At 44.5% G+C, this 27,237-nt stretch overlaps 1 protein-coding gene across 1 annotated transcript in view; it reads left to right on the forward strand.

The window, feature by feature from the left end:
- The window catches only part of malrd1 (MAM and LDL receptor class A domain containing 1), a 146,960-nt gene that overhangs the window by 91,863 nt on the left and 27,860 nt on the right, over positions 1–27,237 (forward strand). Inside the window, exon 22 of the mRNA XM_041881133.2 lies at positions 19,062–19,245. Coding sequence (XP_041737067.2) covers positions 19,062–19,245 — 184 coding nt within the window. The remainder of the gene's footprint in view (positions 1–19,061; positions 19,246–27,237) is intronic.

A 27,237-nucleotide genomic window follows, 5' to 3' on the forward strand; every position in this document is an offset into this window, starting at 1 on the left:
GCTGATTACTTTTCATATCGCCCTCTTTCATGTAGATGGAACATGACCTTTCTGAAAGGTCACTGTTATGATGGAGATGAGGGGACAAAATGTCACACATGATCATGGACATGATTACATCTAAGTTAACACTAGTATCAGATCAGAGTGGGAGATAAAGGGAATCATGGTGGGCCATATTAATATAGATGTAGTGTGTGTGTCTGTGTATGCGACCGTGCAACACTCTGACCTCTTGTCACTGTGTTCGTTTGAAGGGTGAGGAGCAATGACAGCTCTAGTCTGTACAGGCCATGTTGAGGACACACACACACAAACACACACTGCTCTGTGTGCTGTGGGTAATGGCTAAAATCGTCAAAGACCCCAACCACCCAAGCCGTAGACTATTGGAGTGACACACACACTGTCACTCCAACACACACACAAACACTCACTCCATCATTTTCTCATTCACACATAATATGCACATAGGAAAAAAGAAGGAAAAGCAGCCAACAAGTGCTCAGCATATGTGGGAACTCCTTCAAGACTGTTGGAAAAGCATTCCAGGTGAAGCTGGTTGAGAGAATGCCAAGAGTGTGCAAAGCTGTCATCAAGGCAAAGCGTGGCTGTTTGAAGAATCTCAAATATAAATATATATAAATTTGTTTAACACTTTTTTGGTTACTACATGATTCCATATGTGTTATTTCATAGTTCTGATGTCTTCACTATTATTCTACAATGTAGAAAATAGTAAAAAGAAAGAAAAACCCTTGAATGAGTAGGTGTTCTAAAACTTTTGACCGGTAGTGTACATTTATACTGACTCTACACACCCGCACACCCACTCACATACAAGCTGCTGCTACTCTGTTTATCTTATATCATGTTGCCTAGGCACCTTACCCCTATACAGTAGATATCTACCTCCATCACTACAGTATCCCTGCACATGTAAATATAGTATTGGAACTCACTATTTTTATACTTCCTGTATATAGTATGCTTACTTACTCACTTACTTTATTGTGTATTTAATATTTTGTATTCTTATTTCTCGTGTTTTTTCTTCTTCTAGTAACACATTGTTATTGATTATTGCATTGTTGGGCTATGAGTTTGCAAGAAAGGCATTTCACTGTACTTGTGCACGTGACATAAAAACTTGAAACTTGGATAATGGCCTATGCCATTCTGAAGGACACAGTGTAATATGAACAGAGAGGTGGTCTTCAAAGGTGTTTGCAGAACTAAGGGAACTAACTGAACTGTAATTATGACTCAGGATTCCTTGATAGGTAAAGAGGAGGGAGAACTGCATGTACCTGGCCTTAATCACTAAACACTTCTCCTCTGAATTCACAGTGCCTTCAGAAAGTAATAATAATAACAATATGCCATTTAGCAGACGCTTTTATCCAAAGCGACTTACAGTCATGCGTGCATAATTTTTTTTGTGTATGGGTGGTCCCGGGGATCGAACCCACTACCTTGGCGTTACAAGCGCCGTGCTCTACCAGCTGAGCTACAGAGGACCACTGTCACGATCGTAGAAAGGAGCAGACCAAAGCGCAGCGTGTTGAGCGAACATCGTAGACTTTATTATTAAAGAAACCACGATAAAAACAATAAACCACGATCATGAAGTCCTCAGTGATACGACTGAAACGGAAACAAAAACCCACAATTCCCACAGGAAAACATTCAGAATAAATATGGCTCCCAATCAGAGATAACGAGCCGACAGCTGACACTCGTTACCTCCGATTGGGAGTCATAGACCAAACCTAGAAATACAACCAACAGAAAGGCAAACCTAGAAATACAAAACCAAAACCCAACAAAACAAAATACACCCTAAATGAAAATAACAACCCTGGCTCAACAATCAGAGTCCCTGGAGCCAGAGTGTTACAGTACCCCCTAAAGGTGCGCACTCCGGGCGCACCAGCATACAGTCTCGGGGAGGGTCTGGGTGGGCGTCTGTCCACGGTGGCGGTTCTGGCCCTGGTCGTGGTCCCCACCCCACCTTAGTCACCACCCGCTTCCCTAGCCTCCTCCACATGACCACCCTCCAACTTACTCCACCTGGATTTAGGGGCAGCACCGGGCTAAGGGACAGCACCTGGCTGGACGGCTCATGGCAGGCTGAAGGATCTGGCTGCTCATGGCTGGCTGACGGATCTGGCTGCTCATGGCTGGCCGACGGATCTGGCTGCTCATGGCTGGCCGACGGATCTGGCTGCTCATGGCTGGCCGACGGATCTGGCTGCTCATGGCTGGCGGAAGGCTCTGGCTGATCCTGTCTGGCAGAAGGCTCTGGCTGATCCTGTCTGGCGGAAGGCTCTGGCTGATCCTGTCTGGCGGAAGGCTCTAGCGGCTCTGGTCTGGCGGACGGCTCTGATGGCTCATGGCAGACGGGCGGCTTTGCAGGCTTTGGGCAGACGGGCAGTTCAGGCCCCGTTGGGCAGACGGCAGACTCTGGCCGTCTGAGGCGCACCGTAGACTTGGTGCGGGTGGCCGGAACAGGCCTGACCGGGCTGGCGACGCGCACCGTAGTCTTGGTGCGGGTGGCCGGAACAGGCCGGACCGGGCTGGCGACGCGCACCGTAGACTTGGTGCGGGTGGCAGGAACAGGCCGGGTCGGGCTGGCGACGCGCACCGTAGTCTTGGTGCGGGTGTCCGGAACAGGCCGGACCGGGCTGGCGACGCGCACCGTAGTCTTGGTGCGGGTGGCAGGAACAGGCCGGGTCGGGCTGGCGACGCGCACCGTAGACTTGGTGCGGGTGGCAGGAACAGGCCGGACCGGGCTGGCGACGCGCACCGTAGTCTTGGTGCGGGTGGCAGGAACAGGCCGGGTCGGGCTGGCGACGCGCACCGTAGACTTGGTGCGGGTGGCAGGAACAGGCCGGACCGGGCTGGCGACGCGCACCGTAGTCTTGGTGCGGGTGGCAGGAACAGGCCGGGTCGGGCTGGCGACGCGCACCGTAGTCTTGGTGCGGGTGGCAGGAACAGGCCGGACCGGGCTGTGGAGACGGACAGGAGGCCTGGAGTGAACAGCGGCCACCACCCGTCCTGGCTGAATGCCTACCCTCACACACTCTGTGTGAGGCATCAGCACAGGACGTACAGGGCGGTGTACCCCTGGCCTGGTGGCCTCCTGGATACTCCCCCTTTTCTCCTCCGTCAGCCCCGTCGTCCATGCCGTGTGCCCCCTAAAAATTTTCTGGGGTTGACTCACGACCCTCCGACGATGGCCCTGCTGCCGCCGTTGCTCCTCTCTCGCCAGGGCCTTGATCCTTCCCCAAGGTCCCTTGCCTCCGAGCATGTCCTCCCAGGACCACGATGTGCCCACCTGGGCCATCGCCAGCCTCTCCATCTCCTTGCCCGGCGCCTCCTCCCATGTCCAGTCTCCTTGCTCCTGGACACGCTGCTTGGTCTTTCTTTGGTGGGTTTTTCTGTCACGATCGTAGAAAGGAGCAGACCAAAGCGCAGCGTGTTGAGCGAACATCGTAGACTTTATTATTAAAGAAACCACGATAAAAACAATAAACCACGATCATGAAGTCCTCAGTGATACGACTGAAACGGAAACAAAAACCCACAATTCCCACAGGAAAACATTCAGAATAAATATGGCTCCCAATCAGAGATAACGAGCCGACAGCTGACACTCGTTACCTCCGATTGGGAGTCATAGACCAAACCTAGAAATACAACCAACAGAAAGGCAAACCTAGAAATACAAAACCAAAACCCAACAAAACAAAATACACCCTAAATGAAAATAACAACCCTGGCTCAACAATCAGAGTCCCTGGAGCCAGAGTGTTACAACCACAAGTATTCAAAACCCTTGACTTGTTCCACATTTTGCTGTGTTACAGCCTGAATTTAAAATGGATTAAATTGCGATTTTGTGTCACTGGCCTACACACAATACCCCATAATGTCAAAGTGGAATTATGATTTTAGAATTTTTACAAATTAATAAACAATGATAAGCTGAAATGTCTTGAGTCAATAACCATTTATCCCCTTTGTTATGGCAAGCCTAAATAAGTTCAGGAGTAAAATTGTGCTTAACAAGTCACATAAGTTGCATGGACTCTGTGTGCAATAATAGTGTTTAACATTATTTCTTTTATGACTAGCTCATCTTTGTACCCCACACATACAATTATCTGTAAGGTCCCTCAGTCAAGTAGTGAATTTCAAACACAGTTTCAACCACATAGACATTTTAGTCATTTAGCAGACACTCTTATCCAGAGCGACTTACAGTTAGTGAGTGCATACATTTTTCATACTGGCCCCCCCGTGGGAAACGAACACACAACCCTGGCGTTGCAAGTGCCATGCTCTACCAACTGAGCTACAGGGGATCTGTAGACCAGGGAGGTTTTCTTATGCCTCGCAAAGAAGGGCACCCATTAGTAGATGGGCAAAACTTTTAAAAAGCAGACATTGAATATCCCTTTGAGCATGGTGAAGTTATTGATTACACTTTGGATGATGTATCAATACACCCAGTAACTACAAATATACAGGCGTCCTTCCTAACTCAGGGAGTTTTTTAGTATACAAATAAATGGAATAGCGCTAAGCACAGGCAAAATCCTAGAGGAAAACACGGTTCAGTCTGCTTTCCAACAGACACTGGGAGACAAATTCACCTTTCAGCAGGACAATAACCTAAAACACAAGGCCAAATATATACTGGAGTTGCTTACCAAGACGATATTGAATGTTCTTGAGTTGCCTAGTTACAGTTTTGACTTAAATCGGCTTGAAAACCAATTACACTTAGCTTGAAGAATATTTAAAATAATAATGTGCAAATATTGTACAATCCAGGTGTGCAAAGCTCTTAGAGACTTACCCAGAAAGGGGTTGAATACTTATGTAATCAACATATATTAGTGTAATTTTTCGTGCACTTTGACAATAGAGTATTTTGTGTAGATCGCTGACAAAAATATAACATTTTAAATCCATATTAATCCAACTTGTAACACATCAAAATGTGGAAAAAGTCAAAGGGTGTGAATACTTTCTGAAGGCACTGTAACTTCTATTCCATTGAGCTGTCTATTCATATCAACATTGGGAACTTCTGAGCCATCAGTCATGATCAGACTTCTCTAACAATGGCTCAGCCCACCGGGAGGGAACAGAAATACTGTAGGCAGTCTGTGACACTGGGCCCGTTCCAAATGTAGTGCACAATATTTTTCCAAATGTAGTGCACTATTTTTGCCCAGAGCCCTATGGGTCAAAAGTAGGACACTATTTAGGGAATGGGTTGCCATTTGGGATGCAGAATTTGAATCTGAGCTGTTAGGAGGTACGGTATAAGATAGAAACACAGTGACACATTTCTCTCACTCATTTAGTTCTACTCCTCAAACAGAGAACATAAAAAAGCATAATGCACTCTGACTTGAAGGTGAGCCGACAGCCAAACAGCTGCCAGCAGCCCCATAAAATGAAAAGGTCATGAATATGAATGGGATTTCAGTTTAGCAGGATATTTTTATGGCGATTACAAATTTCCCCTGTCGGTTTAGGCTACTGCGACTGTCATCAAATATGATCAAAGGATACCAATGATACATTTATGTAAATGTGAACCTAGCCTCATTATGCATAGTGGATTTGCGGGTTGCGCTGCGTTGACTGTGAACTCTATCGAATGAACTCTGAAATGTATCTGATAAGTGCCTCGATTGATATCACATTGAGACATCAAATATGAGCTATGCCGGTATGATCCACTCGTCAGCCACCGCACCGAGACTAGTTTCATGGATGGAGCTCCCTTTCTGTATTACACACATAAATCTGGATAAAATCTGTGGTAAAACTGGCTGTTAATCTATGTTTTACATTCGCCGTAACAAGATTATTTCTAGCAAGGACTCCATTGGCATACAGCAGGCTGGTGGAGAGGAGACAGACTGTGCATGGCTCACCCTAGGGTGCATTTTAATATGCTTTTAAACTGCCGAGTATAACATGACATTGCCTGTCCTCTGTTTTGAGTAGATTAGGTCCAGACTCTTTCATTGCAATAGCTTTGTAAACTAAGGCCCTTGGCAAACTTTTGGTAACCATGAAGCTACAGTAAACTGCTGAGCTTACCTCTGTCCCTGACCATAAATCCATCTTAACCCTTTACACTCGTGGGAATTGGCCAATATGGATAGGGCTAAATTGAAATGTTTCTTACGGAAGAAATATGAAAATGCATAACCATGGTAGCAATTGAAAGGGAACAGTTTGTAGATTATGGGGAAATTATTAGACCAAAGGTGAGGACACAACAGTTTACCTAACACAAGACTGAATCCAAACATTACACTGTTGATTCTATGTACATTTTACATTTACTGTACTTTTTGCCTCATTTGTTGATAACGAAATCTGAAAATAATCTGAATACATTCAATAACATGATAAGAGTATTCCTGGAAAATGTGTTGTAGGTGCAACATGAGACCAGAAAAGGGCTACAAGAATGGCCAGCAAGAACCTGAACCACAAGATATTCATATGACTGTAACAGAAAAAGACAGGATAAGAGAACATCATAAAAATTATCTGATTATATGAATCATGGAATTTAATGGGAAACGGATAGTTAAATCCATATTCTCCACCATTAACACACATTTTGAACTAACTAGCCAAGGTATCCATTAACCTAATATTATTGTTTCATATCATTCCCAGTCACGGTGTTTAAGAAAGGGGCCTTGTCCCAAATGGCACCCCGTTCGCTATATAGTGCACTACTTTTGACCAGGGCTAATAGGACTCTGGTCAAAAGTACTGCACTACAGTGCCTTCAGAAAATATTCACACCTCTTGACTTTTTCCACATTTCGTTGTGTTACAGCCTGAATTTTAAATGGATTAAATTGAGATGTTGTGTCACTGATCTACACACAATACCCCATAATGTCAAAGTGGAATTATGTTTTTAGAAATGCTTACAAATTCATTAAAAATTAAAAGCTGAAATGTCTTGAGTCAATAAGTATTCAACCCTTTTGTTATGGCAAGCCTAAATAAGTTCAGGAGTAAAACTTTGCTTAACAACTCACATAATAAGTTGCATGGACTCTGTGTGCCAATAATAGTGTTTAACATGATTTTTGAATGACTACCTCATCTCTGTAGCCCACACATACAATTATCTGTAAGGTCCCTCAGTCGAGCAGTGAATTTCAACCACAGATTCAACCACAAAGACCACAGAGGTTTTCCAATGGTTCGCAAAGAAGGGCACCTATTGATAGATGGGTATGGTGCAGTCTTTGAGCATGGTGCAGTCATTAATTACACTTTGGATGGTGTGTCAATACACCCAGTCACTACAAAGATACAGGCGTCCTTCCTAACTCCGTTGGCGTAGTCGAAAGAAATCGCTCAGGGATTTTCAACAGTTACAGAGTTTAATGGCTGTGACAGGAGATAACTGAGGATGGATCAACAACATTGTAGTTACTACACAATACTAACATAAATGACAGAGTAAAAAGGAGGAAGCCTGTACAGAATAACAAATATTCCAAAACATGCATGCTGTTTGCAACAAGGCACTAAAGTAATACTGCAAAACATTACCTAAAACACAAGGCTGGAGTTGCTTACCAAGGCGACATTGAATGTTCCTGAGTGACCTAGTTACAGTTTTGACTTAAATCAGCTTGAAAATCTATGGCAAGACTTGAAAATGTCTGTCTAGCAATGATCAACAACCAACTTGACAGAGCTTGAAGAATTTTAAAAAGAATAATGGGCAAATGTTGTACAATCCAGGTGTGCAACGCTCTTAAAGACTTACCCAGAAAGATTCACAGCTGTAATCGCTGCCAAAGGTGATTCTAATGTATTGACTCAGGGGGTTGAATACGTATCTAATCAAGATATGTTAGTGTTTAATTTTCCAAAAAATGACATATAAATCCATTTTAACCCCACTTTGTAACACAACGGAATGTGGAAAAAGTCAAGGGGTGTGAATACTTTCAGAAGGCACTGTAATAAGGAATAGGATGTAGACAAGGTCTGTCTGTTTAAATGATCCTAACTGAAGGGTGGGGGGGTCAGGTGGATCTTCATTTGCGTGTGACAACTGAGAGCTCTATTCCCAGTCCCCATGCCAAAAATCTATATTCCCTCTGTCTCAATCAGGAACGACAATTCAGTCCATACCACTTTATCCTCACTCGTGTTCCAATTAGTCCACGATTAGGCGGTTTGGCAGCAAACTGGGAGGTGATACAGTATAATGTGTTTTATCTTCAGTCCAACCAGTAGTGTAGTGGTGCCTGGAAAAGTGGGTATACTCTACTTTTGCCAAACATTTCCCAAACGGCCCGCCCGGCAGAGGAAACGTGCCCTGTGTGAAAAATTATATTTTCCTATAGTTTTTATGAGTTCTCCTATAGTTTTTTGGGCGGGTTTTACTCTCAAAATCAAACCTTTTTATAGAAAAAGGGCAAAAATTGGACGTTCTAAGTCCACAACAATGCTTAAAACCCCTTAAACTCTTCGAAATTGGCCTATATGGATAGGGCAAAATTGAAATGTTTCTAACAGAAGAACTATAAGAAGCATATGCTTGACCATGGTAGCAGTTGAAAGAGAACACTGGAGATTACAAAAGACTGAATCCAAACATTACACTGTTGATTTTATGTGCATTTAAATGATTACAAGGGTTTGAGTGAGAGGTCTAACTGGTGTCTCCAAGTGGCCCCACACCTCTCCAAACTGTGCACAGTTGCTATGTAATTTCAATGTACTTGTTGCTATGTAATTTCAATGCACTTTTATGACTCAAGGAAAGAGCCTTCAACTATAAGGTGCTTTTTTGAGCTCTCCTAGCTTTGCCATTGAGGAACTGAAGCAAGCACATTTGTACAGTAGTTGTTTGTTTGGAACACAGCCCTGTGTCCCCACCATCAAACAATTACTATTTTTTTGTGACCAACTTCTTATTAATTTGTCTTTTTTTTTTTTGGTACAAAAACAATTAAATGCATATAAAGGTTACCCCAACCATTCCCCCTCTCAGTCCCCATCCACTCTCCCGCATCCTCCCTCTCCACCCAGAAACTACGTTTCCCACCCCGCCTATATACTGTATTATAGAGATCAGTCCTTTCGGGAGCTCAGATCATTTGGATGGTTTGGTAGTTGGGTTTCCCAAGGGACTCCATAGGCCAGCATAGCTGACCTAAGTGGTACATATAGAGAAAAGGAGTTGCCTGGTAATGTGTATGTATCTTTCAAATCTTGTAATATTCTCAAACCATGATATCGTTAAGGGTACGGATTCCACATTTGGACCATTCGGGGGATGCAATAGGCCACGATCTGCAAGGCATTATTGTGAAATATTGGAGTATGGGCATGCCATTTTGATTCCCAGTTACATCGTTCTTTTTGTTGTTGCACCATATAGAAATTGTGTGAGCAATAATAGGACCATAGCGTAGTTTACATTGTTTAAGGGTATATATCAGTGAAGACCACCTCTTCCAGAGCAATAGCAGACACCATATTTCTCTCTATACTCAGCCAGTGGGCAGAAGAATCATGTCTAAACCAATTTAGGATGGGGCAAAATGCTAGTGCCTGGAAATACCGTTTAAAATAGTCCTCCTACATCTTTCCCACTTTGTAAATGTGTTAATTTTATCCGGGAGCGTTTACCTTGACATATACATTTTTTAAACGCACTATGAATTGTATCCCAATAGCTAGAAGTGGGAGCCATGGGAAGCATTGAACTACAGAAAAACATCACACAATTACTGTTTACGTAATCCAAAAACGTTCCATTTATAAATCTGGGTCAGCTGGGCATCATTTAAGAGCTTATTCTATTTCCAACATGTCTAGCTAAGTTATAAAATACGTTCTTACAGTGTTAGGCTTTCATCAAAACCAGTCAGTCAAAACCCATACAGCGATGTGAAGCAGAAAACCTGAGCTCTGACGTCATGTATAGCATGTTACTGTACAGCCACTGCGTTCCAGTTTAGGCGCTAATCAATGACAAATCTGCCATTTTCAACCCTTATACGGAAAGAGCTACACCACATCAGGAGACAATTTTTGAGGTCTCGGAAAAATTAAATAAATAATTGGGGGAGGGGTGTAGGTACAAAAGTATGTGGACACCTGCTCGAAGAGTAGGTGGGAAAGTAGAGTAGGTGGGAAAGACATTTCAACTTATGATATCAACCAGTAAATGCTAACTAAGGCAACAATGGGTATGCAAAAGAGTTATTGAAAAAGTTTGGTCCGAAGTCTTGGTTGAATCTTTCGTTGCGCAATTCAGTCATCATGCGCTTTTTGAATAAAAATGTCTAAAAGGCTTTCCCAAAAAACCTTCCCAATTAAATGTTATCTGCAAAGTAGGCCTACATGGCAGATTGATATCATGATGATTTGAATCAATCCAGAGTGGCCTGCACTACCTACCAGCCAGCTCTAGCCTGGACTATTATCGGCCAGTCTGCACTGTCTGCACAGCGCGTTATCGACCCAGAACCTATCGGATTTTCTGCCGGAATCACTGAATCACTGGACCTTTAATACTGGATAATCACAACTAGCTAGCTGCAACCAAATGAACGTTGTTGTTGACTAATCAGCCTTGAGCTGGTCTTGAGTCAGACACATCTCCGGGTATCTACCTCTCTGTCAACCGGACGGGACCTCCTAGAGTCCACACGGAGCCCTGCCGATCCATCACAACCGGACGGGACCTCCTAGAGTCGACACGGAGCCCTGCCGATCCATCACGACTGGACGGGACCTCCTAGAGTCGACACGGAGCCCCGCCGATCCATCACGACCGGACGGGACCTCCTAGAGTCGACACGGAGCCCTGCCGATCCATCACGACTGGACGGGACCTCCTAGAGTCGACACGGAGCCCTGCCGATCCATCACGACTGGTCTGCCAACGTAATCGTCTGTGGTTTCAACAGGCTTCCCGTTGCGACGACCACGAAGATCCATCTGCTAGCCCCGGCCCGCTAGCACACGCAAACAACAACCGTGCTTCCTGCTCGCTGTGCTGAAGCACCAATTCGAACTGCTCTCGGACTCACATATTGTTGTTCACTGGACCTTATGATCACTCAGCTGCACAGCTGATGCCTGCTGGACTGTTCCTTTACACGGTACCCTGTCCTGTTTATCTGTTTAGCCTCAGCCCAAACTTTATCGCCATTACCAGTTGTTGTCTTAGCTCTCTCTAATAACACCTTTGATTGCTTTATGCCTCTCTCCCATGTCAATATGCCTTGCCTATTGCTGTTCCAGTTAGTTCTTATTATACAATTTCACTGTAGAACCCCAAGTCCCTCTCAAACTGCCTCAAATAGCTCCTTTGTTCCACCCCCCATACACGCCGAGACCGGCTCAATCGGTGCCTCCAGTGATGCTATCTCTTTCATTGTTACCCAACGCTTAGGTTTACCTCCACTGTACTCATATCCTTCCATATTCTTGTCTGTACATAATGCCCTGAATCTTTTCAATAACGCCTGGAAATCTGCCCCCTTTATTCTCTGTACCCAACGCACTAGAAGACCAGTTCTTAAAGCCTTTAGCCATATCCTTTTTCTAGTCCTCCTCTGTTCCTCTGGTGATGTAGAGGCTAACCCTGGCCCTGCAGCCCCCAGTATCACTCATACTCCCCAGGAGCTATCATTTGTTGACATCTGTAACCATAAAAGCCTTGGTTTCCTGCACGTTAACATCAGAAGCCACCTTCCTAAGTTTGAGTTATTCACTGCGTTAGCACACTCCGCCAACCCTGATGTTCTAGCAGTGTCTGAATCCTGGTTTAGGAAGGCCACCAAAAATTCTGAAATGTCCATCCCAACTACAACATTTTCCGTCTAGATAGAACTGCCAAAGGGGGTGGAGTTGCAATCTACTGTCGAGATAGCCTGCAGAGCTCTATCATACTATCCAGGTCTGTGCCCAAACAGTTTGAGCTTCTACTTCTAAAAATCCACCTTTCCAGAAATAAGTCTCTCTCTGTTGCCGCTTGCTACAGACCCCCCTCCGCCCCCAGCTGTGCCCTGGACACCATATGTGAATTGATTGCCCCCCATTTATCCTCAGAGTTCGTACTGCTTGGTGACCTAAATTTGGATATGCTTAACACCCCGGCCATCCTACAATCCAAACTATATGCCCTCAATCTCAAACAAATTATCAACGAACCTACCAGGTACAACCCTAAATCCGTAAACATGGGTACCCTCATAGATATCATCCTGACTAACTTACCCCCTAAATACACCTCCGCTGTCTTCAACCAGGATCTCAGCGATCACTGCCTTATTGCATGCGTCAAACGACCACCCCTCATCACTGTCAAACGCTCCCTAAAACACTTTAGCAAGCAGGCCTTCCTAATTGACCTGGCCCAGGTATCCTGGATGAATATCGATCTCATTCCGTCAGAAGAGGATGCCTGGTTGTTCTTCAAAAGTAATTTCCTCTCAATCTTAAATAAACATGCCCCATTCAAAAAATACAGAACTAAGAACAGATATAGCCCCTGGTTCTCCTCAGACTTGACTGCCCTTGACCAGCACAAAAACATCCTGTGGCGTACTGCATTAGCATCAAATAGCCCCCGCGATATGCAACTTTTCAGGGAAGTTAGGAACCAATATACACAATCAGTTAGGAAAGCAAAGGCTAGCTTTTTCAAACAGAAATGTGCATCTTGTAGCACTAACTCCAAAAAGTTTTGGGACACTGTAAAGTCCATGGAGAATAAGAGCACCTCCTCCCAGCTGCCCACTGCACTGAGGCTAGGAAACACTATCACCACTGATAAATCTACAATAATCGAGAATTTCAACAAGCATTTTGCCACGGCTGGCCATGCTTTCCACCTGGCTACCACTACCCCGGCCACCAGCTCTGTACCCTCCACTGCAACTTGCCCATGCCCCCCCCCCCCCGCTTCTCCATCACAGATATTCAAACAGCTGATGTTCTGAAAGAGCTGTGAAATCTGAACCCCTACAAATCATCTGGGCTAGACAATCTGGACCCTTTCTTTCTAAAACTAGCCGCCGAAATTGTCGCAACCCCTATTACTAGCCTGTTCAACCTCTCTTTCGTAACGTCTGAGATCCCCAGAGATTGGAAAGCTGCCGCGGTCATCCCCCTCTTCAAAGGGGGTGACACTCTAGATCCAAACTGTTACAGACCTATATCCATCCTGCCCTGCCTTTCAAAGGTTTTTGAAAGCCAAGTTAACAAACAGATCACCGACCATTTCGATTCCCACCGTACCTTCTCCGCTATGCAATCCGGTTTCCGAGCTGGTCATGGGTGCACCTCAGCCACGCTCAAGGTCCTAAATGATATTATAACTGCGATCGATAATAGACAGTACTGTGCAGCCGTCTTCATCGACCTGGCCAAGGCTTTCGACTCTGTCAACCACCGCATTCTTAATGGCAGACTAAATAGCCTTGGTTTCTCAAATGACTGCCTCGCCTGGTTCACCAACTACTTCTCAGATAGAGTTCAATGTGTCAAATCGGAGGGCCTGTTGTCTAGACCTATGGCAGTCTCTATGGGGGTGCCACAGGGTTCAATTCTTGGGCCGACTCTTTTCTCTGTGTATATCAATGATGTCGCTCTTGCTGCTGGTGACTCTCAGATCCACCTCTACGCAGACGACACCATTTTGTATACATCTGGCCCTTCATTGGACACTGTGTTAACAAACCTCGAAACGAGCTTCAATGCCATACAACACTCCTTCAGTAGCCTCCAACTGCTCTAAAACACTAGTAAAACTAAATGCATGCTCTTCAATCGAACGCTGCTGGCACCCGCCCACCCGACTAGAATCACTACTCTCGACGGGTCTGACCTAGAGTATGTGGACAACTACAAATACCTAGGTGTCTGGTTAGACTGTAAACTCTCCTTCCAGACTCACATTAAGAATCTCCAATCCAAAGTTAAATCTAGAATCGGCTTCCTATTTCGCAACAAAGCCTCCTTCACTCATGCTGCCAAACATGCCCTTGTAAAACTGACTATCCTACCGATCCTTGACTTCGGCGATGTCATTTACAAAATAGCCTCCAACACTCTACTCAGCAAATTGGATGTACAGTGGGGGAAAAAAGTATTTAGTCAGCCACCAATTGTGCAAGTTCTCCCACATAAAAAGATGAGAGAGGCCTGTAATTTTCATCATAGGTACACGTCAACTATGACAGACAAATTTAGATTTTTTTTCTCCAGATAATCACATTGTAGGATTTTTAATGAATTTATTTGCAAATTATGGTGGAAAATAAGTATTTGGTCACCTACAAACAAGCAAGATTTCTGGCTCTCACAGACCTGTAACTTCTTCTTTAAGAGGCTCCTCTGTCCTCCACTCGTTACCTGTATTAATGGCACCTGTTTGAACTTGTTATCAGTATAAAAGACACCTGTCCACAACCTCAAACAGTCACACTCCAAACTCCACTATGGCCAAGACCAAAGAGCTGTCAAAGGACACCAGAAACAAAATTGTAGACCTGCACCAGGCTGGGAAGACTGAATCTGCAATAGGTAAGCAGCTTGGTTTGAATAAATCAACTGTGGGAGCAATTATTAGGAAATGGAAGACATACAAGACCACTGATAATCTCCCTCGATCTGGGGCTCCACGCAAGATCTCACCCCGTGGGGTCAAAATGATCACAAGAACGGTGAGCAGAAATCCCAGAACCACACGGGGGGGACCTAGTGAATGACCTGCAGAGAGCTGGGACCAAAGTAACAAAGCCTACCATCAGTAACACACTACGCCGCCAGGGACTCAAATCCTGCAGTGCCAGACGTGTCCCCCTGCTTAAGCCAGTACATGTCCAGGCCCGTCTGAAGTTTGCTAGAGTGCATTTGGATGATCCAGAAGAGGATTGGGAGAATGTCATATGGTCAGATGAAACCAAAATATAACTTTTTGGTAAAAACTCAACTCGTCGTGTTTGGAGGACAAAGAATGCTGAGTTGCATCCAAAGAACACCATACCTACTGTGAAGCATGGGGGTGGAAACATCATGCTTTGGGGCTGTTTTTCTGCAAAGGGATCAGGACGACTGATCCGTGTAAAGGAAAGAATGAATGGGGCCATGTATCGTGAGATTTTGAGTGAAAACCTCCTTCCATCAGCAAGGGCATTGAAGATGAAACGTGGCTGGGTCTTTCAGCATGACAATGATTCAAAACACACAGCCCGGGCAACGAAGGAGTGGCTTCGTAAGAAGCATTTCAAGGTCCTGGAGTGGCCTAGCCAGTCTCCAGATCTCAACCCCATAGAAAATCTTTGGAGGGAGTTGAAAGTCCGTGTTGCCCAGCGACAGCCCCAAAACATCACTGCTCTAGAGGAGATCTGCATGGAGGAATGGGCCAAAATACCAGCAACAGTGTGTGAAAACCTTGTGAAGACTTACAGAAAACGTTTGACCTGTGTCATTGCCAACAAAGGGTATATAACAAAGTATTGAGAAACTTTTTGTTATTGACCAAATACTTATTTTCCACCATAATTTGCAAATAAATTCATTAAAATCCTACAATGTGATTTTCTGGATTTTTTTTCTCATTTTGTCTGTCATAGTTGACGTGTACCTATGATGAAAATTACAGGCCTCTCTCATCTTTTTAAGTGGGAGAACTTGCACAATTGGTGGCTGACTAAATACTTTTTTTCCCCACTGTAGACTTTCACAGTGCCATCCGTTTTGTCACCAAAGCCCCATATACTACCCACCACTGTGACCTGTACGCTTTTGTTGGCTGGTCCTCACTACATATTCGTCGCCAAACCCACTGGCTCCAGGCCATCTATAAATCACTGCTAGGCAAATCCCCACCTTATCTTAGCTCATTGGTCACCATAGCAACACCCACCCGTAGTATGCGCTCCAGCAGGTATATCTCACTGGTCATCCCCAAAGCCAACACCTCCTTTGGCCGCCATTCCTTCCAGTTCTCTGCTGCCAATGACTGGAACGAATTGCAAAAATCTCTGAAGCTGGAGACTCTTATCTCCCTCACTAACTTTAAGCATCAGTTGTCAGAGCACCTTACCGATCACTGCAGCACGTGTACACAGCCCATCTGAAATTAGCCCATCCAACTACCTCATCCCCATATTGTTATTTATTTTGCTAATTTGTACCCCAGTATCTCTATTTGCACATAATCTCTTGCACGTCTATCATTCCAGTGTTAATACTAATTGTAATTATTTTGCACTATAGCCTATTTATTGCCTTACCTCCATAACTTGCTACATTTGCACACACTGTATATATATTTTATGTTGTATTTTTGACTTAATGTTTTGTTTTACCCCATATGTAACTCTGTGTTGTTGTTTTTATCGCACTGCTTTGCTTTATCTTGGCCAGGTCGCAGTTGTAAATGAGAACTTGTTCTCAACTGGCTTACCTGGTTAAATAAAGGTGAAAAAAATAAAAAAATAAAAATGTTTTGCAAACCCTGCCATCACATGTACACTGTAAAACAGGAGTCGGCAACAGGCGGACTGAGGACCAAAACCGTCCCCGTGAAAGATTTGTTTTGCCACCCCCCAAAGTTTTAAACGTTGAAACTTTGGGGGTGCCAAAAACAAATCACTCACTGGCCGGTTTTGGTCCTCAGTCCGCCTGTTGCCGACTCCTGGTTTACAGTTTTTTTTTATACAAAAGTATGTTAACATCCTTTCAAATTAGTGGATTCGGCTATTTCAGCCACACCCGTTGCTGACAGGTGTATAAAATCAAGCACACAGCCATGCAATCTCCATAGACAAACATTGGCAGTACAATGGCCTTACTGAAGAGCTCAGTGACTATCAACGTGGCACTGTCATAGGATGCCACCATTCCAACAAGTCAGTTTGTAAAATTTCTGCCCTGCTAGAGCTGCCCCTGTCAACTGTAAGTGCTGTTATTGTGAATTAGCAAGTGGAAACGTCTAAGAGAAACAACAACTCAGCCGCAAAGTGATAGGCCACACAAGCTCACAGAATCGGACCGCCGAGTGCTGAAGCTCATAGCACGGAAAAATCATCTGTCCTCGGTTGCAACACTCACTACCGAGTTCCATTGGAAGCAACGTCATCACAAGAACTGTTCGTCGGGAGCTTCATGAAATGGGTTTCCATGGCCGAGCAGCCACACACAAGCCTAAGATCACCAGGCGCAATACCAAGCGTTGGCTGGAGTGGGTAAGCTCGCCGCCATTGGACTCTGGAGCAGTGGAAATGCGTTCTCTGGAGTGATGCATCACGCTTCACCATCTGGCAGTCCGACAGATGAATCTGGGTTTGGAGGATGCCAGGAGAACGCTACCTGCCCGAATGCATAGTGCCAACTGTAAAGTTTGGTGGAGGATTAATAATGTTCTGGGGATGTTTTTCATGGTTCGGGCTAGGCCCCTTAGTTCCAGTGAAGGGAAATCTTAACGCTACAGCATACAATGACATTCTAGATGATTCTGTGCTTCCAACTTTGTGGCAACATGTTTGGCAACATGTTTGGGGAAAGCCCTTTCCTGTTTCAGAATGCCCCTGTGCACAAAGAGAGGTCCATACAGAAATGGTTTGTCGAGATCGGTGTGGAAAACCTTGACTGGCCTGCACAGAGCCCTGACCTCAACCCCATCGAACACCTTTGGGATGAATTGGAACACCGACTGCGAGCCAAGCCAAATTGCCCAACATCAGTGCCCGACCTCACTAATGCTATTGTGGCTGAATGGAAGTGTCTTTTTATTAGGCCTGATTGGACAACTGAATGGGATTTTCTTTATTACTGTGTGGGTGGAGAAAATATGAGAAACAACAAATACTAATTGATCTATAATCTAACATAGTTAATTAAGACAGAATAACTAGGGCCCAGAGCTTTTCCTGAACACTTGACCTATTATACCATAGGGTCTGGTTTAAACACACACACACAGTAAGGAAAATCTCTTGTCCCAAAACTAACATCAGCATATTTAATGACATTTTGCCTGATTTGACTGGGGAAGAGTCCAACTGCAACTCCACATCGTTACGTTCAAAACCTTGCGGTGAGAATCTAGCCTGTCATGACATACCCCGCTCTAAGTCGCATTCATAATTTCAGCTTTATTAGATATGATTCCGTGCCTCGGCAGTACCATGAGAAAAGACAGAAAGGATTTACCAACTAATGCCATTTGGCCTGGCTTTTAATCTGTTCCGTATGTGGCATGAGTCTAATACATTAAAGATGACGGGGATTGTGTCCCAAATGGCACCCTATTCTTTATATGGCGGACTACTTTTGACCAGAGCCCTATGGAATAGGGTGCGATTTGAGACTCAGCCTGGGAGAGAACCAGCCCGTTACCGAATTAATTGGAGGTCTAAGGGCAAGAGCATTCATTACTGTGATGTTATGCTAATGTCCCTATAATGACTCTTCTTAAATGACCTCCGTGCTACTCAGCAGCGGAAAGCGTTCCATAACTCGGCCTCGATTCAATTCAACCTCATGTTCTGTACTCCTTCATACTGTATGTAATTGAATGATCTGAGCTCTGTATGATTACATTACAGAATAATCAGCAGTGCTGTACATTTTCATATAAATCACTTTTGAATGACTCAGAGTGGGTTATTTATATACAGTATATAGGTTATAGAACAGGGCTCTCAAACCCTGTTCCTGGCGAGCTACCCTCCTGTAGGTTTTCGTTTCATCCCTAGTTGTAACTAACCTGATTCAGCTTATCAACCAGCTAATTATTAGAATCAGGTGTGCTAGATTAGGTTTGGAGCGAAAACCTTCAGGACGGTAGCTCTCCAGGACCAGTGTTGGAGAGCCCTGCGATAGAATAATCAATGTACAGTGTCCATATTATGACAGCCTCAGCAGGAGTTCTTTATATGGACACCGTACCAATGTATGCTATGGAACAATATGATTGACCTCTCACCCCTGAACTCTCCACCTCTCCACAGACGGCAAACAATGGGTTGACAGAAGTGTGGAACAAGACAGGGCACCAGGGAGAGGAGTGGAACCGGGCGGAGGTTCCCCTGCGGAAGTTGAGGAACTTTGAAGTGATCTTCGAGGGGATACGCTCCAGAGATGTGAGCGGAGGGGCTGCACTAGATGACCTGCAGTTCACAGACTGTGATCCCAGTAAGTGAGCCATGCATCCACAACATGAACATGTACTGTATAACAGGTTCTACAGTGTCCATATTAGGACAGCCTCTTTAAATATCTTGTATTAATCTGTATCTTATATGTTAATACACACATGTCAGGTGTACACTGTCTTTCTCGGGAATCTCCTATCAGGATTGAGATACTAGTTGAGTCCTAGAGTTACTCTTGGCACTGACACAGTTCTGCAATGTACAATGTAACTTTTTTTTAAAGGCTCGCTCTAGTCTTGTCTTTGAAGATGTTCTGGACACAGAACATGACTCTAAAAACCATTACCCCAAGAATCAGGGATTAAAATGTAAAAGTTAATTAGAAGTGAACAGAAGTTCATTGGCTAGTTCCTACAAAGCTCCTGGGATCCTCCGACAATATGGAAATAAATATATAATTCCCTTGCATGAAAATAAATTGAATTATTTTCAAGTAATGTCAGATTCTATGCCTTGAAATTGGAGTTGAACCCATTGAAATCTTTAGAGAAAAGCATCAAAAGGCCAGAATAGCACCTGAGGCTAGATTCACTTTTTAATAATGTGGATTAATGACATTCAAGTACTCCAACAGCATTTAAATGTGCATCTCTCTTCAAATCAAATCAACATTTATTGGAAAGTGTGCACATATTTGCAGGTGTTATGGCAGGTGCAGCGAAATGCTTATGTTACTAGCTCCAACAGTGCAATAGAATGTCTTGCAAATACAATACAAATCCCCCCCTCAAAAAAAATATCTAAACAAGAAATCAAGAAATAACTATCTATGTAGATACACTATTTATACAAAATGTATGTGGACACCCCTTCAAATTAGTGGATTCGGCTATTTCAGCCACACCCGTTGCTGACAGGTGTATAAAATCGGGCACACAGCCATGCAATCTCCATAGACAAACATTGGCAGTACAATGACGTTACTGAAGAGCTCAGTGACTTTCAACGTGGCACTGTCATAGGATGCCACCATTCCAACAAGTCAGTTTGTCAAATTCCTGCCCTGCTAGAGCTGCCCCGGTCAACTCTAAGTGCTGTTATTGTGAATTAGCAACGCCTAGGAGTAACAACAGCTCAGCCGCTAAGTGGTAGGCCACACAAGCTCACAGAATGGGACCGTCGAGTGCTGAAGCACGTAAAAAAACGTCTGTCCTCAGTTGCAACACTCCCTACCGAGTTCCAAACTGCCTCTGGAAGCAACGTCATCACAAGAACTGTTCGTCGGGAGCTTCATGAAATGTGTTTCCATGGCCGAGCAGCCGCACACAAGCCTTAGATCACCAGGCGCAATGCCAAGCATTGGCTGGAGTGGTGTAAGCTCGCCGCCATTGGACTCTGGAGCAGTCGAAATGCGTTCTCTGGAGTGACGCATCACGCTTCACCATCTGGCAGTCCGACAGATGAATCTGGGTTTGGAGGATGCCAGGAGAACGCTACCTGCCCGAATGCATAGTGCCAACTGTAAAGTTTGGTGGAGGAGGAATAATGGTCTGGGGCTGTTTTTCATGGTTCAGGCCCCTTAGTTCCAGTGAAGGGAAATCTTAACGCTACAGCATACAATGACATTCTAGATGATTCTGTGCTTCCAACTTTGTGGCAACATGTTTGGGGAAAGCCCTTTCCTGTTTCAGCATGCCCCCGTGCACAAAGCGAGGTCCATACAGAAATGGTTTGTCGAGATCGGTGTGGAAACACTTGACTGGCCTGCACAGAGCCCTGACCTCAACCCCATCGAACACCTTTGGGATGAATTGGAACACTGACTGCGAGCCAGGCCTAATTGCCCAACATCAGTGCCCGACCTCACTAATGCTCTTGTGGCTGAATGGAAGCAAGTCCCCACAGCAATGTTCCAACATCTAGTTGAAAGCCTTCCCAGAAGAGTGGATGCTGTTATAGCAGCAAAGGGGGGACCAACTCCATATTAATGCCCATGATTTTATGTTCGACATACAGGTGTCCACATACTTTTGGTCATGTAGTGTGCCTTAAAAAAATGGGCCTCACAATGGGCCTCAGGATTTCGTCATGGAGCATTCAAATTGCCATCAATAAAATGCAATTGTGTTCGTTATCCATAGCTTCTGCCTGCCCATACCATAACCCCACCACCACCATGGGGCGCGCTGTTCACAACTTTTACATCAGCAAACCGCTCGCCCACACAACGCCATACACATGGTCTGCGGTTGTGAGTCCGGTTGGACGTACTGCCAATTTCTCCAAAACGACGTTGGAGGCGGCTTATGGTAGAGAAATTAATATTACATTCTCTGGCAACAGCTCTGGTGGACATTCCTGCAGTCAACATGCCAATTGCAATCTCCCTCTAAACTTGAGACATCTGTACTAACCACTGCCGCCCCAATTATCATCACAATTGTCTTGTCAATCACACACACCTGGTTCTATTCCCCTAATTAGTCCGTGTATAAGTGTTCCCTCTGCCCCCTTGTCCTTGTGGGTGATTGTTTGTTGTGGAGGTTAGTGAAGCTCGGTGGAGCTCTTGTATTTTGTATCGATGGGAGTAATTTTCCCGTGTACCTTGTATTTTCCAGTGCACCTGTTTTGTGCCTTGGAGGGTGTTTGACGCATTTCTGCGTAAACCTGTATTTTTCAGATTAAAGCCTGTTTCTGTGATTTACCCTCCTGTGCCTGACTCCTTCAACACCACCTTATCACATGTGTTGTGTGACAAAACTGCACATTTTAGAGTGGCCTTATATTGTCCCCAGCACAAGGTGAACCTGTGTAATGATCATGCTGTTTAATGAGCTTCTTGTTATGCCACACCTGTCAGGTGGATGGATTATCTTGGCAAAGGAGAAATGCTCACCAACAGGGATGTAAACCAATCTGTGCACACATTTTGAGAGAAATAAGCTTTTTGTGCATATGGAAAATATCGGGGATGTTTTATTTCAACTCATGAAACATGGGACCAACACTTTACATGTTGCATTTATATTTTAGTTCAGTAATAATTTCCCTTTTTTTTTGCCATACAATATAGCTCAGTATTTGAATTATTTATTTTATACAGTCATTATTGCTCATCTTTATCAAGGGTGCAATAACTTTACACGGGACATTAGACTCAAAGCTCTTTGTTAGCTCTCTACCACTACCCTTCCAGTTGCCCTTTGAGCACACCGCCATTTAACACCAAACTTGTGCTGCTCTTCCTCAGTCAAACACTGTCTTTTCAAATTGTTTGTGACATTGACAGTCTGACACAATCAACACACCAGCTACTGTGTGAGGAATATGAGCCACCTGCTTGAATCTGTAACACCCCCCACCACCACACACATCATCAAAACCAACATCAAAACAGCTTCATTTTCTCAGATTAAATCTGTTATTTAGTAGTAATGATATGGGAAAAATATAATATAACCAAGAGAATAGTGTAGTAGTATAACCAATAGAATAGTGTAGTAGTATAACCAATAGAATAGTGTAGTAGTATAACCAATAGAATAGTGTAGTAGTATAACCAATAGAATGGTGTAGTAGTATAACCAATTGAATAGTGTAGTAGTATAACCAATAGAATAGTGTAGTTGTATAACCAATATAATAGTGTAGTTGTATAACCAATAGAATAGTGTAGTAGTATAACCAAGAGAATAGTGTAACCAATAGAATAGTGTAGTAGTATATGTCACGCCCTGGCTCTGGGGACTCTAGTATGTTGAGCCAGGGTGTGAGTTTTCATGTGTGTTGGTTCTAGTTGGTGTATATCTATGTTGGCCAGGGTGGCTCCCAATCAGAGACTGCTGTAGCTCGTTGTCTCTGATTGGGAGTCATACTTAGGTAGCCGTTAGGCATTCATTCATTGTGGTTTCTTGTTCGTGTTGGTTTGTGTTTGACCATTGACTGTCACGTCATCGTTTTGTTGTTTTTGATCGTGTGATCATTATATAAATAAATATGTTCGCATTCAACGCTGCGCCTTGGTCCTCCTCTGTTCCCGACGAGCGTGACAGAAGAAACCACCAAGACTGGACCAAGCAGCGTGTCCAGGAGCCATCGCCAGGGAGATCTCTAGCAGATCTCCTTCGCCTCCTCGACTGGGTCAAGCCGGGTGAGGAAGAGAAGGGCTTGACATGGAAGCAGAAGGGCGAAAGGCTGGCGAGGGACATGGAGACCTGGTCCACGGGTAGGAGAGACGCCCAGAAAATTTTTAGGGGGGGGCTAACGCCGTGGGACGACGGGCCAGCAGGAGACCGCGGCAGAGCGGCCCAGCGGGTTGGCAGAGGAGGCCGCCAGGTTACGGGGGCCACTGGTCGAAGAGGGGATGGAAGGTGTAGAGGCACGGCGAGAGGTACTGGGGTGTGTTACCAGTCCGGTCCGGCCCATTCCAGATCCCTGCGTAGGACCAGTGGTGTGTGTCCCCAGTACGGTCCGGCCTGTTCCTGCTCCCCGTACCAGGCCAATGGTGTGCGTCGTCAGCCCGGCTCGGCCCGTTCCTGCTCCCCGCACCAAGTCAGTGGTGCGCTTCGTCAGCCCGGCTCGGCCCGTTCCTGCTCCCTGCACCAAGTCAGTGGTGCGCTTCGTCAGCCCGGCTCGGCCTGTTCCTGCTCCCCGCACCAAGTCAGTGGTGCGCTTCGTCAGCCCGGCTCGGCCCGTTCCTGCTCCCCGCACCAAGTCAGTGGTGCGCCTCGTCAGCCCGGCTCGGCCCGTTCCTGCTCCCCGCACCAAGTCAGTGGTGCGCCCGTCAGCCCGGCTCGGCCCGTTCCTGCTCCCCGCACCAAGTCAGTGGTGCGCTTCGTCAACCCGGCTCGGCCCGTTCCTGCTCCCCGCACCAATTCAGTGGTGCGTTTCGTCAGCCCGGTTCGGGCCGCTCCTGCTCCCCGCACCAAGTCAGGGGTGCGTTTCGTCAGCCCGGCTCGGGCCGTTCATGCTCCCACACCAAGCCAGTGGTGTGCGTCGTCAGTCCGGCACAGCCCGTGCCTGTTCCACTGGTGCCTGGTTCAGCACGGGTCAGCTGCTTCACGCCGGAGCTAGAGCAATCCGCTCCACCAGTGTGCAGTCCAGCTCCGGTCAGCAGGGCCAGACCGGACCAGGGGGTACTTTGGGGGGTTAGAGAGCGAGTGGGGATCATGCCCGGGCCGGATCCGCCGCCAAGGCGGAGTGCCCACCCGGTCCCTCCCCTGTGGTATTTGGTTGGCGCGGTCGGAGTCCGCGCCTTTAGGGGGTACTGTCACGCCCTGGCTCTGGGGACTCTAGTATGTTGAGCCAGGGTGTGAGTTTTCATGTGTGTTGGTTCTAGTTGGTGTATATCTATGTTGGCCAGGGTGGCTCCCAATCAGAGACGGCTGTAGCTCGTTGTCTCTGATTGGGAGTCATACTTAGGTAGCCGTTAGGCATTCATTCATTGTGGTTTCTTGTTCGTGTTGGTTTGTGTTTGACCATTGACTGTCACGTCATCGTTTTGTTGTTTTTGATCGTGTGATCATTATATAAATAAATATGTTCGCATTCAACGCTGCGCCTTGGTCCTCCTCTGTTCCCGACGAGCGTGACAGTATAACCAAGAGAGTAGTATAACCAAGAGAATAGTATAGTAGTATAACCAAGAGAATAGTATAGTAGTATAACCAAGACAATAGTGTAACCAATAGAATAGTGTAGTAGTATAACCAAGAGAATAGTATAACCAAGAGAATAGTATAGTAGTATAACCAATAGAATAGTGTAGTAGTATAACCAATAGAATGGTGTAGTAGTATAACCTATATAATAGTGTAGTAGTATAACCTATATAATAGTGTAGTAGTATAACCAAGAGAATAGTGTAGTAGTATAACCAATAGAATAGTGTAGTAGTATAACCAAGAGAATAGTGTAGTTGTATAACCAAGAGAATAGTGTAACCAATAGAATAGTGTAGTAGTATAACCAATAGAGTAGTATAACCAAGAGAATAGTGTAGTAGTATAACTAATAGAATAGTGTAGTAGTATAACCTATAGAATAGTGTAGTAGTATAACCAAGAGAATAGTGTAGTAGTATAACCAATAGTGTAGTAGTATAACCAATAGAATAGTGTAGTAGTATAACCAAGAGAATAGTGTAGTAGTATAACCAATAGAATAGTGTAGTAGTATAACCAAGAGAATAGTATAACCAATAGAATAGTGTAGTAGTATAACCAAGAGAATAGTATAACCAATAGAATAGTGTAGTAGTATAACCAAGATAATAGTGTAACCAATAGAATAGTGTAGTAGTATAACCAATAGAGTAGTATAACCAAGAGAATAGTGTAGTAGTATAACTAATAGAATAGTGTAGTAGTATAACCTATAGAATAGTGTAGTAGTATAACCAAGAGAATAGTATAACCAATAGAATAGTGTAGTAGTATAACCAAGAGAATAGTATAACCAATAGAATAGTGTAGTAGTATAACCAAGATAATAGTGTAACCAATAGAATAGTGTAGTAGTATAACCAATAGAGTAGTATAACCAAGAGAATAGTGTAGTAGTATAACTAATAGAATAGTGTAGTAGTATAACCTATAGAATAGTGTAGTAGTATAACCAAGAGAATAGTATAACCAATAGAATAGTGTAGTAGTATAACCAAGATAATAGTGTAACCAATAGAATAGTGTAGTAGTATAACCAATAGAGTAGTATAACCAAGAGAATAGTGTAGTAGTATAACTAATAGAATAGTGTAGTAGTATAACCTATAGAATAGTGTAGTAGTATAACCAAGAGAATAGTGTAGTAGTATAACCAATAGAATAGTGTAGTAGTATAACCAAGAGAATAGTGTAGTAGTATAACCAATAGAATAGTGTAGTAGTATAACCAAGAGAATAATATAACCAATAGAATAGTGTAGTAGTATAACCAAGAGAATAGTGTAACCAATAGAATAGTGTAGTAATATTCTCCCGAGTGGCGCAGTGGTCTAAGGCACTGCATCGCAGTGCTAGCTGCGCCACTAGAGATCCTGGTTCGAATCCAGGCTCTGTCGTATCCGGCCGCGACCGGGAGACCCATGGGGCGGCGCACAATTGGCCCAGCGTCATCCAGGGTAGCGGAGGGAATGGCCGGCAGAGATGTAGCTCAGTTGGTAGAGCATGGCGTATGCAACGCCAGGGTTGTGGGTTCGATTCCCACGGGGGGCCTGTATGAATAAAATAAAATGTAATGTACTCACTAACTGTAAGTCACTCTGGATAAGAGCGTCTGCTAAATGACTAAAATGTAAATGTAAAATAACCAATAGAGTAGTATAACCAAGAGAATAGTGTAGTAGTATATTCAAGTAGGTCCCTCCCCATTTAAGCCTGTCTGCTTCTGTTTGGTTCCTATTGAATACAACCCTGTTGTATTTTACTCTAAAGCCATAGCCTTTTATTTGGAGGCTCTGCCACAGACAGGTGTTCCACATTAGATCAACCTTACATTAAGCAGGGGCTGGCAGAGGGCCTTGCAATGTGTGGCAACTGTCCAGACCCCTGCAATGCCCCCCTCCAACACTCAGGCACACACACACACACACACACACACTTTCATCAAACAAGCTTTATTAACTCAAACCCAGTCTGCTCTCAAATTGCTTTTCACTTATTTTTCAGGTTCTATAAAGACCTTGAATTATAATAGTCAGGTGTGTCTTTGCTTAGCAACGTGTTTTTCCTTGTTTCTGTAGTCTAGAGGGAGATTATCTACTCCCACCTCTTGAAACACACACACTCACACACACACTTTCATCGAACACGCTTTATTAACTCAAGCCTAATCCGCCCTCAAATTGGTTTTCACTTATTTTTCAGGTTCTATAGATGTTGAATTAAAATAGTCAGGTTTGTCTTTGTTACCAACGTGCAATGGGTTTTTCCTTGTTTCTGTAGCCTTGAGGGAGGTAGTTACAGTGCCTTCAGAAAGTATTCACTTTTTCCACATTTTGTTATGTTACAAATTGCGATTAAAATGGATTAAA

The sequence above is a fragment of the Coregonus clupeaformis genome, chromosome 7 (assembly GCF_020615455.1).
Source record: "Coregonus clupeaformis isolate EN_2021a chromosome 7, ASM2061545v1, whole genome shotgun sequence".
NCBI classification, from domain to species: domain Eukaryota; kingdom Metazoa; phylum Chordata; class Actinopteri; order Salmoniformes; family Salmonidae; genus Coregonus; species Coregonus clupeaformis.